General features: G+C 31.6%; 1 protein-coding gene and 1 pseudogene across 2 annotated transcripts; both read left to right on the top strand.

Annotated features, from left to right (window-relative positions):
- Positions 1-2,110: 2,110 nt before the first annotated feature.
- On the top strand, positions 2,111-4,096 carry LOC149219151 (patatin-like protein 2). Its single transcript, XM_089386718.1, has 8 exons — positions 2,111-2,239; positions 2,313-2,494; positions 2,607-2,784; positions 2,873-3,045; positions 3,154-3,235; positions 3,344-3,565; positions 3,695-3,867; positions 4,045-4,096. Exons 1-8 carry the CDS (start codon positions 2,111-2,113, stop codon positions 4,094-4,096), a joined length of 1,191 nt encoding a protein of 396 aa, XP_089242844.1.
- Positions 4,097-13,948: 9,852 nt separating this feature from the next.
- LOC149219150 (patatin-like protein 2) lies at positions 13,949-16,075 on the top strand (annotated as a pseudogene). The gene is made up of 8 exons (XR_016249218.1): positions 13,949-14,053; positions 14,156-14,337; positions 14,451-14,627; positions 14,722-14,883; positions 14,984-15,064; positions 15,182-15,403; positions 15,535-15,707; positions 15,848-16,075. The product of XR_016249218.1 is annotated as a patatin-like protein 2 (transcript).
- The last annotated feature ends 241 nt before the right edge of the window (positions 16,076-16,316 follow it).

Genomic DNA, 16,316 nt, shown 5'->3' with positions numbered 1-16,316 from the left:
AAAATTGAGGTGAAATAAATTAGTAGTATTAAGTGTGATTTTTTGAAAAGTTTTTTAGTTTATTTTCTGATTTAATTTGTTCAGAATTTGGTAGGGATTTATTTAAATAACAAGTTTGACTGGTGAATTCTTCACAATCAAAGTGCTCTCGGATTTTGAGAATACTAAATATATATACAGTGAAGAAAACAGTGTAAATATCACAAATGAAGATTTGGCCACAAATTTTTTCTCTTAATTTTGAGAAAACTCCAAAATATGACACTAAAAACCATTCTCAAATATCTACCCTCCAAAATAAAAATGTCAAAAAAACAATCCATTCAATTTTTCATATGAAAAAAATATTCAGTTAATTAAAAACTTATTACAAAAAATTTTGATTTTTTTGGAAAGAACCATTCTTTTAAGCTTTTTAAATTTCCTACTAATGATGATAATTGCTGATTTAAACATTTAAATTAGATAATTTTTAAAATATTTATTTATAATTAATGAAAATAACGATAATGTGATATTATTTAAATTAATTTAATATTATAGAAAAAAATTATAAAATTATAATTGTAAAATATTTATTATTTTCTTGTTTTACATTAATTTGAAATTTAATAAATTAGTTATATTTAAAAATATCTAAATAATTATATTTATTAGTTTTAGATTAAAAGAATAGTAATAATAATTATTATTATATTTTATATAAAGAATCCAATTAATATCCATTACCAAAAAAAGGCCTTCAAAATAATAATGCTGAGGGACAAAAAGCTGTCTTGATCACTAACTACTATTCTAAAACGTTGACTATTTATAAAAACACGTGTGCTCATCCTTTTACTTTTAAATTGGAGGAAGAACAAGCTATGAGCCTATAATCTGTCGAGATATTTTAAATTCTGTGTAATTTGGAGCAAGATGAAGAATACCCATGACTGAATTATAATTTTATTAAGAACGTCATATACAAACTTTTTTATGCATGCTGATAAAGACGGCACGTGGGCACCATGATAAAGACAACACGTGGGCACCATCTCGAGACAGCTCAGTATGGACCTGTTTTTATATCTTTCTTATTCAACCATTAAGAATCATTAAACTTCGTCAATTGACACCGTCTGCACATATGAATGTACAGACGACTGCATACACACAAATCAAGCTGCGAATATTTTAATGAATGATTCTGTCGCCACGGCACCCTTGTTCGTTGACCGTTTGGACTCTTCATTTACGTTAATTTTCTGAAAGCAAAGTCGAGGTAGGGGTTATCGATTTGGCCATGGCGTTAATGACCACTTCCCCGAGTCCGGGGATTCCACTGATCTAACCCCACTACCTAACAACTAACCCAAGAAGTATTTATAATTTGAATGGATATTTTTATAGTTGTTCATATTGTAGTACGATAGATTTTTAGGACTTACCAGATTTATAATTTGAATGCAAATTTTTATAGTTGTTCATATTGTATAGATTTTTAAAACTAAGTATGTAAGTAAGCTGAAAACTGGGACGTTTCAGACACTTTGTCCATTCTTTGAAACAAAAAAACTTATCTTGTCTTCAAAATAGAGGTAGAGTGTCTACCAAAAATTTAGGACATTTCAACTTTAGACTGTTGAGTTCTATAATTCTATACACAAAACTTACACTTTTATTACCTTTCAACTTACTTACACTATTGAGTTCCATAATTCTATGTTCCAACTATAAAATTTACACTTTAATTACATTTCAACCTACTTATACTTTTAAGCTCCATAATTCTACCTACCTTTATCCAAACAGTGAAGTTGACTGGAAAGTTTTTTTTTTCGTTGTTTTTACTGATAACGTGGGTTGATGGGAATGGATCAACTTCTGATGGCTGGCACAAAGACAGAGAGACAAAGGCCCAACTTCAACTTCCGGGCATTTTCGTAAATTGTCTACTGCAACTACAGACAATTATATTTATTAATTGTCTTCTTCTCCGTTCAAATATAGCATAAAGGAGCAACATTCTAATTCATTCATTCAATCGATATATCAGTATATCCATTGGTCTCTAAAGTTAAGGAGTCGAAATTAATTTGGAGGTGAAGGCTTAATTTGAGTATAGAGCATGGCTACTGCTTACAGGAATCCGCCACCAACCGATGGCAAAATGATTACAATTCTCAGTATTGACGGAGGAGGAGTTCGTGGGATTATCCCAGCAGCTATGCTCGAATTCCTGGAGGAAAAGCTCCAGGTAATGATTTTAATCTCATGTTTATTTTAATAACATCCTTCTTTACCAAATTGAATTATGAGTTCTGTCACAGGAATTGGACGGCCCAGGCGTGAGTATAGCTGATTTTTTCGACATAATTGCTGGAACCAGCACGGGAGGATTGGTCACTGCCATGTTAGCGTCTCCAAATGACAAGAATCGTCCATTGTTTCCTGCAAAGAATATTACCAAATTTTATTTGGATAATTGTCCTCTTATTTTTCCACATACAACGTTAGTAAAAGATTCTTTTTGTTTGGTTAAAAAATCAACCTATATGTTTTATATTTGTTTTTTTTTCAACAGCAACATCAATATTGAGTGAATAGAAAATGAATTATTACAGAGGTTTATTGCAATCAGCAATAAAGTATCTGAGTGGCGCCAAATATTCTGGGAATTACCTGCACAAAATCATGAGAACCTATTTGGGGGATACACGATTACACCAAACCCTAACGAACGTCGTGATTACTGCATACGACATCAAAATACAACAACCTGCAATCTTCACCACTTTTAAGGTAATGTTTCTATGACCTCATGTGTGACACAAGAAATGTAACTTTCAAATAAAGAGCAAGAGTGATATATGGTAAATCTCGTTTCCAGGCCAAACAGGACGAGTTAGAAGATGCACTTTTGGCCGATGTCTGCATTGGAACCTCACCAGCTCCAACCTATCTTCCTGCTTATTACTTCCAAACCAAAGATTCCAAAAAGGGTTCCTCGGGCAATACCAAAAGCTTTAACCTCATAGACGGGGGAGCTGCAGCGAACAATCCAGTACATATATTCTCCATCTCTCAATGGTGTAATTATGATTTGAAGCAAGATTTTGAATTTTTTTGAAGAGGTTGTGTGATTTGGTGTTTTATAAAATGTGTGTTGCGGACGTTACTTGCAATAAACCAAGTGACTCAGCAAGCTCTCATAGGCTGTCCAGATTTCTTAGTGTCAACGTCTAAAGCTTGCGTGAGTTATAAACCTCTTTTGTTTATAAGTCATGCAGCCAAATATTCATTATAGTTGACCTTTGAATGAAGTAGCTGGAGTGATAATTAGTATATGTGTTTTAAACAGGATAGTAGCAAATTTCTGGTGCTTTCTCTTGGAACCGGACAGCAAATAGCTAGTTACAACGCCATTGACGCTGCAAAATGGGGACTGCTTAAATGGTTATCCAACAACGGTGAAGTGCCGATAACTGACATGTTTCAGGAAGCGAGTGCAGATATGGTGGACGTTTACTCAACGGTAGTGTTCCGAGCCTTTAGTTCGGAGAAGAACTATTTAAGAATCCAGGTCCTTTCCTTCTTCCCTCTATCAATAATTTCGTCATATTCACTTTCATGGAACCTTATCTAATTATTCACTTTTATTAGCATACACTCCATATTCGAAAGGTGTAACAAATTGTATAATTGGGATTAGGTTGAATTGTCAGGAGGTACGAGCTCAACGGATCTGTCAACTAAGAAGAATCTGGAAGAACTGGTGAAGATAGGGAAAAATCTTCTGGACGCTCCTGTTTCGAGAGTGAATATAGAGATGGGTGTGTTTGAAGAAGTGACAGGCGAAGGCACCAACCAGGATGCATTGACTAGGTAAGCACAATATGGATTTCATTTAATGGAAAGAAACAACGTTGAAAACAAAGAATAGCAAGTGAAGGATTCATAGCAGTAAATATAAATATATATATAAATTAATTGGTTGGGATCATGTTGATATATATATATATTGGTTGGGATCATGTTGTTATAATTGACATGATTCCGCAGATTTGTGAAGGCTCTCTCCGATGAAAGGAAGCTACGATTATCGCGCTTCTAATCGCCTTTTACAGCTTTACTTCCACCAGAAATAGGGCCTGCATCTGAAGAAATTGAAATCCTTAACTGATGTATTCCTTCATGTACCCAGCTGTATAATTTTGTTGGGACTTTTCGACTCTTCTTCCCAGGTAAGAAAAAGCACAGATTTTTCGATTTCTTAAAAATGCTTTTCCAACTGGTGTTTGATATCCACCCGCCGTATGATATTATTATTTTAGGTATTTAATATATTTGTATCCATTTTAATATGAGATTAATGTTTTCTCTTAGTTATTTAATTTATTTTATGGTTTTTATATTTTAAAGTAGGTTTTTATTTTGAAATTTTAATTTAATTATTTTGGATTTATCTTGAATGGTAAGAGATATCTCTTAAAGTTAAAATAAATGTGTGTTCCTATATGTATATATCAAAATAGTGTTAAAAAACAAGGAATGATAAATTGACTATTTTACTTCAATTTCATTTTAATTATTAATTTAATTATTTTATTTTTATTTTTATGTAATTTAAGAATCTCCCGGTGAAAGTGAAGTAACTGCTCATAGTTAAGAATCTTGCTCTATTTTTTTTAAATACACATATGTTTAACCCATTTAGTGCCTATATATGTTCAAAACTAAACTGGTAGAGTATGTATGCTTTTATAGACTTAGCAGTGAAACCATTGAGTGGAGGCGGGTCCCTTATCCCACAAACAAGGGGTCTTATACACCAATTTGGTGTGTGGCTTAGCTGTGACCTTAAAATTGAATAATAATAATAATAATTAATTTTTTTAAAATAAAAATATAAAACAAAATATTATTATTATTTTAATTTTAATAATGTCAAATATATTAAGAAATGCTTAAATACTTATTATATATTCATGTCTATTGAATTTTCCAAATTATTTAATTTATATAATTATGATAATTTAATATATTATTATAAAATATATTTTCCCTGCAATAAATTATAAAATACTTAACTCACATATATATAATAAATAATTAAATTACTATTTATCATTTCTTAAATTTTATATATATTTATAGTTAAAAAAAGTATAATTATATAATTAAAAATATGATTTCACAAATACCATTTTTTATTTTAAAAATTATATAACAAATTGAATATCACCAATTTTTACTCCGTCATATGATGTACTTCATACATTTTTCTTCCACCCAATGTGGAAAAGCACCTTCTGATGAGAAAAATAACTAATTAGACTGCATGGAGGTTTGTTACCCCTATATGTGTACCTATTTCAACTCGAGTGGAGTGGATGGAGATTCCCTCTTACATAATATGAAAATGGTTAAATTATTCCCTCTTATTCATTTTATTGATCATGTTTATGAAGGATGTATTCTTTGTAAGAAACATAAAGACTCCTTTCTAGTTGAAAAATCTTGGAAAGGAAAAGCAAAAACCATTAGAGCTAGCACTTGTAGATATATGTGGTTGTATGCAAACTTTGTTACTAAAAAAATTTGTTATTGTTGTAGATGATTTTATTATAATAACATGGTTGTAATATATCATGAAGGAAAAATTGATTCCATTGTTATCATTCAACCATTTAAAAATGTTGAGAAGCAAAGTGTTTATGTTTTAAAGATATTATAAACAAATAGAAGGGGAGAATTTACTTCTAAATTATTATTGCAAAAAGAATTATATTCAAAGAAAATTGACATATAGTATTACTCCTCAATAGAATGGTTCGGCAAAATTCAAGAACATGAAAATTGCTGAGATAACTAAGAGAATGTAAAAAAACGAAGTGTATTCCAAACATATTTTGGGTTGAATCATCACCGCATTTGACTATTTTCTTAATATATGCCCAACATGAAGCATGCAAAAAATAACTCCATACCAAGCATGGAGTGAAAGAAAACTTGGTGTTTATCATTTGATAGTTTTTTTTTATTATTTATGTTCATGTTGAAAAAAAAAAAAAAATAGATAATAAAAGTGTGAAATGAATTTTTATTAGTTATTGTAGGGAGACAAACATTTATAGACTATATAATCAACAAAATGAAAAAATTTTGGTTAGTTGTGATGTGATTTTTGATGGAAAAATAATGGTAGTGCAATCAACATATGCAACAAGAAACTCCAAGAATTAGTGTACAAGAAGATGAATATTCAATTTCTACAAATACAACCAATAGTATCCCAAACTACATCCACTATGTCTTCTTCAACTTCAAGCCTTGTTTCAAGTCCAAGTCCTCTTGGAAAGATCAAATCCTTAAATTAAATTTACGGGTATACTAATTTTTCTTTTGATGTAGGCCCAAATTAGACCTGTTGACCCATAGTGCCTAGTTCTTTGCTTTTTCCAAAAAAGGTTCTTCCTTCAACTCTGTTCATGATCCCCTTATGGAATAATAATCTCTTTATAAACAAACACAGTGGGAGGATTCAAAAAGGTGATACAAAACCACCAAGTTCAAGAGTTCTTCAATAGTTGTAGAGCCAAATTATGTATACAAGGCATAGCCAACCCATAATATAACAATAGTGGTTGATTCTCGTTCATATGAATAAATCAAAGGGAGGCATCAAAGTCAAACCCTAAAGAACCATTTCATCTTCAAACTCGATTAATTCATAAGTGCACAGGAGAGGAGTTATAATACAAGCCCTTACCTTTACAATATTTAGCACTATGTGGCCATTCCTTGTGAACGACTCTAATTTCCCGACCTAGTCTTTCTTGCTACTGTTGAATAAAAAGGCCCGGGTATAAACTCCCAAAGGGAGATTTGGTTGGTCCACTAACATTCCACTCCACATAATTCCTTCCCATTGATTTGTCGGCTTCCACATGACCCAGCTCACAATAACCTAGCAAAGTGGAAAACACATTCACAAGAAACCATCAAGATAGAACCTCTAGGTGGTCCACCTTTGATGCAAGATCGGTTAACTAAGCCCGCGTAATCAAAAGGGTGACTAATAACCATTGGGTAGGACCTCAAATTAAAGTTCTAGGCCGCTCCTGTTAGCCTAACGCAATCAACAACTAAATGTATCAAACTCGTTGGATGCAAGCCATGGGCCTGAAGTTGTCAAATAACAACACTCCTCTGACATAATTTAATTTTGTTGCATGGTGATGCCAAATAATGGACTTTTACTAGAACTCATAAATGACTAAGTATTGCTCCACTCCTTTGTGCTCACTCATTTCTAGCCTTTTTCTACACTTCCATCTCCTCTATGTATTCCTTTAGGCCTCCATGCTTTTGCTAATCACTCTAATCATTCTTTTGCTATGCCACTCTGATCTTTCATTGCAGCTGGATCATTGAACACTCTGTTTATCAATGATATTTTCTTCCAACCAAATCCAAGATATTTTTGCCTTCTCACTTCTCCAAAGTGCCATCGCTCCTCTTTAATATAGATTGTATTTGTTCTGCATGGGGGATTCAATGGGGAAGCAATATATATTAAGGAAAAAATGACGTAATATGTTGGGGGATATATAAGGGGTAAAGCGTTTTTATATTGACAAATATAAAAAATGGAGCTTAAAGTTAATGAAAAAATATAAAGGGGTATAAAAAATGTTAATGAAAAACTGGATACCTACAATATCTAGTGAAAGTAGGGGTTTTTTAAATTGGGAAGTTGTATTTGGTTCATATTGATAGGGGGTTAAATAGTGTCATTTTTAGAGGGATTTTCCAATATGTAGTCAAATTAAGGGATATTGTTTAATATGCCATGAATGCACGTGATATGTCAAAGGTTCACTGAGTGAATCCCCTGTGTTGTTCTGACTATGGAAGAAAGGCCCTGCATGCTTTAAAAATATTCTAACTCTTGTACATTGGTTTCGACATATGTTCTCAAACACTCTCTATCCTGAGCTTAGCACAATAACTAAGCATAATAGGTTGACAATTAAATAACGAAGGCTCGCATTCTGGATCCACACACTCAAAATAGAGTGTTATCATATATTATATACAATAAATTACAAAAGGCCCCTGGCTTGGAATATATCATTCAACCCTCTCTCAGGCTTTTGGCCCTAAAACCTCTTAAATCTCTTCTATGCACTTGGCCCACTATTTTCATAAAATTGGTTCCATTTATACAAAATGATACATAACTAAATTCTTGTTTATATCCATTATTTTATCACCTAAACTAAATCCTCCAAATCCATATTTTCCTCAAAATATCTAACTAATGCCAAATCTCTCTAATTCTCTCAATATTCCCGAGAATTTTCCCAAAGAATAGGTCTGATTACAATTGTATTTCTAAATACATATTTATTCTAGAAACTCTCTAAAAACATAGGAAATACAATAATTACATTCAATTAGGGAACCAACTCCCTTTGTAAATGAAAACCCCTAAGTCTAGTCAATTGCAATTTTATTTTGGAAATGAAATTCTCTCATATTAGCTTTAATATCTCAAATTGAAGTAGAGACAAGATAGGTTGAAGATGTAATAAAAGAGGAAGCATGGTACAAAGCAATAGACAAAGAGATTGCATCAATTAAAAATAATGAAACATAGAAGCTTTTGGATCCTCCTATTGAAAAATAAATCATTAGGGTACAATGGGTGTACAAAACAAAGTATGTAGTTGATGGATCCATATAAAAACACAAAGAATTGTTATTTGCTAAGGGATTTGCTAAGCAACAAGGTATAGGCTACAATGAAACATATGCTCTTGTTACAAGATGGGATATAATAAGAATTATTTTAGCATTCAATATCATTTGTTTTGTTATCAATTTTATAGGAAATCAACCTTTTTTAATGTTTCATTAAATGAGCATGTATATATTCAATATCCCCAAGGATATGAAATTGTAATAAATGAACACAAAATCTACAAATTTAAAAAAGGTTATTTATTGGCCTAAACAAGCTCCAAGAGCATGATATCTATGGCTTGTTGGGAACTTTTCGAAAGTTTATTTTCTTTGAATGCGAACAACAAAATCAAGGTATGGGTTGTTGGGAACTTTTCGAAAGTTTATTTTCTTTGAATGCGAATAACAAAATCAAGGTATGAATTCCCATGGATGCTTTGATTCATGTGGTGATCACAGTGATTATCAGTTGGAAACTCATTCGTATGGGAAATGTGATGTCCAACACAATACGAAGTAGACTCTAGAATATTTGGTTCGGTCATTTAATCCTTTCAATTTGGGGTTGCTCAATTTTGAATTTCTTAATCACAGTTTTGAATTAAAAAATAGGGATCTACTTTGTTTCTTGTTAAATTTCCCTTCTCAATGGTTGTTAATTTTGGTTGGGAGATGGTTGTTTATTTTTCCCTAGTGACCTCTCATTTTCTCTCTTTCCCATATCAATTCTAGTTCTACTCTCTCTCCCCTATTTAATCTTGAAAGAACCCTATCTAATCTCTCTGAGTTTGGCATTTTTTATCATTGATTCTATGAGTTATTTCGTATTTCACCCTCATTTTTCCTTATGGCCCCTTGCAAAATCCTTTCCCCCTCCCTATTGCTTGATATTTTTTATTCTGTGTCACCCTCCTTACTTAAGCTCTAACTCTATTGTCAGACATTGAATCTATGTTCATCTGCAAAAGGGAAGGAGAGGATGTCTGGGTCAATCCCATGCCTTTGACCATATTTCCTTCTTCACATCAAACCTAGGCCTAGGCAATAGCTCAACTAGCAATGGAGCATTATAGGGATATCGTCCCTATAGTGGTCCAGAGGGTTATTTTTAGATGTAGAAGAGAAAGATAGACAATCCAAATGTTATGTTTCAGATAGACAGCTTCATTGGGAAACCAAGGACTATTACTAGGAAACCAGGGACTAAATGCCAGATGCGGGGAACTCCACCAAAGTTAGAACATCTTCCTATATGAAAACCATCATTCTATTGCACAACATGAATTGGTTATCTGTATGGCAGCGTTGATGGACATAGTTGATAGGCTCAATAGAAAGGTCACAAATGTTTCCAAGAACTCAATGAACCTTGACTTTCCTTCCTTATACAATGACATTAAGACACAACCACAAGTTTAGGTGGATTCTCAAAAGAACAAGTCACTTTAAGAAATTTTTTTGTCATGTCAATATTACTAAAATTATTATCAATTTTGGGTTTAATTTCTCTTATATTCTTTTTTATTGTCTATTAAATAGAAAATAAAATAAGTAATCATAAAACATTAAACTTACTAGTTTCCAACCAATAACATATAATAATGGTTGGATTTGTCGTTTTGAAAATAATATGAATAATCTGACTTAAAAAAATGAAAGGAAAAAGAGAAATCCAACCAAGAACATATGATAATTGTTTGGATTTGCCTTTTTGAAAATAATATGAATAATCTGACTTAAAAAAAATGAAAGGAAAAAAAGAAATCCAATCAATAACATATGATAATTGTTTGGATTTGTCTTTTTAAAATAATATGAATAATCTGACTAAAAAATGAAAGGAAAAACAGAAATCCAACCAATAACATATGATAATTGTTTGGATTTGTCTTTTTGAAAATAATATGAATAATCTGACTTTAAAAAATGAAAGGGAAAAAAAAATCCAACCAATAACATAGGATAATTGTTTGGGTTCATATTATTTTTTAAAATAATATGAATAATCTGACTTGAAAAGGAAAAAAAATATTAAAAAAATCATATAAAACAATAGATCACAACGTCACTCAGCTTAAAGTTTGAATTTGACTATTTCATAAATGACGACCCAGGTACTGATTTGAATTTGTCTGAATTAGTCGTAATAGATTTGGGTCAATAAATCACGAACTCGATCCAATAATTCAAACGTTGTTTCCCTGACAAGCGGTAACAGGTTTTGGGCTTCGTACAATTCGAATTAGGTTCCTAATGGTTCTTAGATTAATTAGTTGCGCGCACGAATCCATTTTGGACCTTGCTAAAATTCCTTTGGTCTTAATAATAATTAATTATAACAATTTATTTTCCAATCTTTCAATTATCTTTTATTTTATAACAGTCAAATATAGTTATCGCAATTTGAACTTTTAGACAATATCTAGATTTAAATACAGAAATGATGGATTTACAACAATTGTAATGTAATTGCTAGACTATAACAAAATTTCCTTAAATAATATATATGTTTTTTAAAGTTTAATTATCAATATTAATATTTATAATTAATTAAAAAAATGGCGAATTTCAGTGGTCAATTTCTATACGATCCACTTAATAAAACATAATTTCCTTCTGCAATTTCTTCGCGAGACAGGCCACGAATGGGTATCCTTATCCTGATTATTTGACGGATTTGAGATATTCGAGAAATTTGTAATTGAGATAAATAATTTTATTATAAATTTTGATAGACTTTTTATTTTGATTAATTGATAGATTTCGAAATAATCCCAAAAAAAATAAATTATAATAAAAATAAATATTTTAATTACAAATTTTGGAAATGTCCCGATCGACAGCGAAGTCGAACATATAAATTGTAATGAGAATAAATATTTTAATTACAAATTTTGGAAATGTCCCGATCGACAGCAAAGTCGAACATGAACCACAGCAAGCTTAAATATTTGACGTTGCTACTATTGGTTGATATTACCAAAGCCCAAATACGCGGAAATGAAATCTTTTTTAACAATATGCTACCCACTTCGCTTACATCCTCACGTTCCAAGGATAAAGACGTTGCCCGCAGTCTCTCACTTTCAGCTGGCCGTGATGAAATTAATTTGCTTAGTCAGGTTGACGGAAAAGAATCTTGATTATAAATTTAGGGAATATCTGAAATTTAAAGGACACGGAAAAGAATCTTGATTTAAAATTTAGGGAATATTAAGAATCATTATTTAATAATATTTGAAATTTAAAGGAGAGCAAAGGTGAAATAATCAAGTAGTTTTTAAGTGTGTTTTTTTGGAAAAAAATTTAGGTTTAGTTTTTTATTTAATTTGTTTGGAATTTGTCATGGATTTATTGAAATCACAAATTTGGTTGGGGAACTCTTCACAATAGAAGCATCTCAGAGTTTTTGAGGGTGTTGAATCCGTATATGTAATAAAAAAAAAACCAACTTAACCAATACACATCAAAATTTGGCCACAAATTTTTTAGCCTAATTCCCACCAAAAATACATCAAAAACTCCAACCAGTAACACTAAACACTACTCTATAAAACAATTAACCTAACTATAATATATCTTATTAAAATGTCAATGTCCTTTCCTAGAGAACAATTTATTCAATTTTTTATTTGAAAACTTTATATACATTTCATAATAGTTAATTAAAAAATTATTACCAAATAAATTAATTTTCTCCTTAAATTAATTAAGAGAACCACCCTTTTAAGATTCTTAAATTGATGATGATAATTATTGATTTACACTTTTAATTATGTGAAATACTTATTTATAAATAATTAAAATGATGCTAATGTGATGCATAATACCATTTAAATTAATTTAATGTTACCCAGCAAATAATAAATTTATAATTAAAAATATTTAAAATTATATTTAATAGTTTAATAAAAAAATTATTAATTATATTTTTATAAAGAATCTTAAAATGAGACTGGGAATTTTTTTAATAAATTATTTATCATTTATGCTTGTCATTTTGGCAGAAGATATATTATATTTGAAAATTGAAAAATAATTTATATATTTTTATTTAATATTCTTATTTTTATTTTTTAAATATTTAATTTTAAATTATAAAAATATATAATTTTAAATATAAAAAATTTAATTTATTTTTAATCAAAAAATTAAAATAATAATAAATAAATATAATTAATGAATGTAGAGACGACTGCATACACACAGAAATCACACCGCAAATATTTTAATGAATGATTCTGTCCTTGTTCGTTAATCGTTTGGCCTCTTCCATAACGTCAATTTTGTGAAAACAAACATGAGGTAGGGGTTATCGATTTTGACCATTGATGGCGTTAATGACCACTTCCCCGACGCAGGGGATTCCACCGATCTAACTCGAACACCTAACAATCAACACAAGAAGTATATTTAGAATTTGAATGCAAGAAGTATTTATAATTTGAATGTAGTTTTTTTTGCTTTTTATAAAATTGTTCATATTGTAAATAGATTTTTAAGGCTCAATTGTGTAAATAAGTTGAAAAGTCGGACGTTTGAGACCCTTTGTCTATTCTCTCTGAAAAAGATTTATTTTGTCTTCAAAAATAGCGGTAGAGTGTCTACCAAAAATTTAGGACCTTTCAACCTCCTTAAACTGTTGAGGTCCATAATTCCAGACACAAAATGTACACTTTTATTACCTTTCAACTTACTTAGACTATTGAGTTCGATAATTTTATCTAGAAAAATAGACTTTTATTACATATCAACCTACTTACACAGTTGAGCTCCATAATTCTAACTACAAAATTTACACTTCTATTCCCATAATTTTATTTACACTTTCATTCAAACAGTGAAATTGACTTTTATTCCCATAATTTTATTTACACTTTTATTCAAACAGTGAAATTGACTGGCAAGCTTTTTTGTCGTTGTTCTTGTTGATAACGTGGATTGACGGGAATGGATCAACCTGTCATGGCCGTCACAAAGACCCACCTTCAACTTCCAGGCATGTTCGTAAATTGTCTACAGCAACAACAGATTATTATATTTATTAATTCTCTTCCCCTCCGTTCAAATATAGCATAAACGAGAAGCATTCCAATTCATTCGTTCAATCGATATATCAGTATATGCATTGTTTTCTAAATTTAAGGAGTCGAAATTAATTTGGAGGTGAAGGCTTAATTTGAGTATAGAGCATGGCTACTACTTACGGGATCCGCCACCAAACGATGGCAATATGATTACTATTCTCAGTATTGACGGAGGAGGGGTTCGTGGGATTATCCCAGCAGCTATCCTCGAATTCCTGGAGGAAAAACTCCAGGTAATGATTTTAATCTACTCCACTTGTAAAATCTCATGATGGCCTTTACTTTTTTTTAATAACATCCTTCTGTGCCAAATTGAATTATAAGTTCTGTCACAGGAATTGGACGGCCCAGGCGTGAGTATAGCTGATTATTTCGACATAATTGCTGGAACCAGCACGGGAGGATTGGTCACTGCCATGTTAACCGCTCCAAATGACAAGAATCGTCCATTGTTTCCTGCAAAGGATATTATGAAGTTTTATTTGGATAATTGTCCTCTTATTTTTCCACATACAACGTTAGTAAAAGATTTCTTTTGTTTGGTTAAAAAATCAACATATATTGCTTATATTTGTTTTTTTTTTCAACAGCAACATCAATATTGAGTTAATAGAAAATGAATTATTACAGATATGTGTTACAATCCGCAATAAAGGATCTGAGTGGCCCCAAATATTCCGGGATTACCTGCACAAAATCTTGAGAAACTATTTGGGGGATACACGGTTACACCAAACCCTAACGAACGTCGTGATTACTGCATACGACATCAAAATACAACAACCTGCAGTCTTCACCACTTTTAAGGTAATGTCTCTATGATCTGTGTGATAGAAGAAATGTAAGTTTGAATTAAAGAGCAGCAGCAGTTACAGTGATATAAGGTAAATCTCGTTTCCAGGCCAAAAAGGACGAGTTAGAAGATGCACTTTTGGCCGATGTCTGCATTGGAACCTCAGCAGCTCCAACATATCTTCCTGCTCATTTCTTCCAAACAAAAGATTCCTCGGACAATACCAAAAGCTTTAACCTCATAGACGGGGGAGTTGCAGTGAACAATCCAGTATATATATATATTCTCCATCTCTCAATGGTGTAATTATGATTTTGAATTTTGTTTAAGAGGTTGTGCTATTTGGTGTTTTATAAAATATGTGTTGCAGACGTTACTTGCACTAAACCAAGTGACTCAGCGAGCTCTCGTACGCTTTCCAGATTTCTTAGTGCCAACGTCTAAAGCTTGCGTGAGTTATAAACCTATTTTGTTTATAAATCGGATTCATGTAGCCAAATATTCATTATAGTTGACCTTTGAATGATTAAGTAACTGGAGTGATAATTAGTATATGCGTTTTAAACAGGATAGTAGCAAATTTCTGGTGCTTTCTCTTGGAACCGGACAGAAAATAGCTAGTTACGACGCCATTGACGCTGCAAAATGGGGACTGCTTAAATGGTTATCCAACGACGGTAAAGTGCCGATAACTGACATGTTTCAGCAAGCGAGTGCAGATATGGTGGACGTTTACGCAACGGTCGTGTTCCAAGCCTTTAATTCCGAGAAGAACTATTTAAGAATCCAGGTCCTTTCCTTCTTCCATGTATAAAAAAATTCGTCATATGGTTGTTTAGAGATTGGGACCTTATATAATTCACTTTTATTAGCATACACTCCATATTTGAAAGGTCTAAGAAATTGTATAATTGGGATCAGGTTGAATTATCGGGAGATACAAGCTCAACGGATCTGTCAACTAAGAAGAATCTGGAAGAGCTGGTGAAGATAGGGAAAAATCTTCTGGAGGCTCCTGTTTCAAGAACGAATATAGAGACGGGTGTGATTGAACAAGTGACAGGCGGAGGCACCAACGGGGATGCATTGACTAGGTAAGCACATGGATTTCATTTAGTGGAAAGAAACAACTTTGAGAACAAAGAATAGCAAGTGAAAGTTTCATTGCAGTCATATTTTTAATATATAAATATATAAAGGTTGCGATGTTGATATAATCGAGATGATTCCACAGATTTGCGAAGGAGCTCTCCGATGAAAGGAAGCTACGATTATCGCGCTCTAATCGCCTTTCACAACCTTACTTCCACTAGAAGGAGGCGTCAGCATCTGAAGAATCTGAAGTTAAATCGACGAGAAATCTGAAGTTAAACCTCGTCGATTTCGATAGGTCAAATTGAAAACCCTAATTGTTGTATTCCTTCATGTACCTATCTGTTTTATAATTCTGTTTGGGCCTTTTTACCTCTTTTTTCCCGCTCGTAGAAAAACATAGTTTTCCCCACTGTAGTAGCTTTTTTCAACTATTTATTTTCCCCTGGATGATCTTGTACTTAAATATATTTTTATCCATTAAGAAGATCATTTATTTACTTGATATATTTTTATCTATTTTTAATATATTAGTAATTTAGTTTTTTCTTTAATAATTTGAAATAAATGTAGTTAATTTTGTGGAAAAAGAGTTTTTATAATTTTAATCT

The sequence above is a fragment of the Pinus tabuliformis genome, chromosome Q (assembly GCF_031772625.1).
Source record: "Pinus tabuliformis cultivar Carrire ecotype Pingquan chromosome Q, CPIR1, whole genome shotgun sequence".
NCBI classification, from domain to species: Eukaryota; Viridiplantae; Streptophyta; class Pinopsida; order Pinales; family Pinaceae; genus Pinus; species Pinus tabuliformis.
This window is presented reverse-complemented; position numbering and strand designations above follow the sequence as displayed.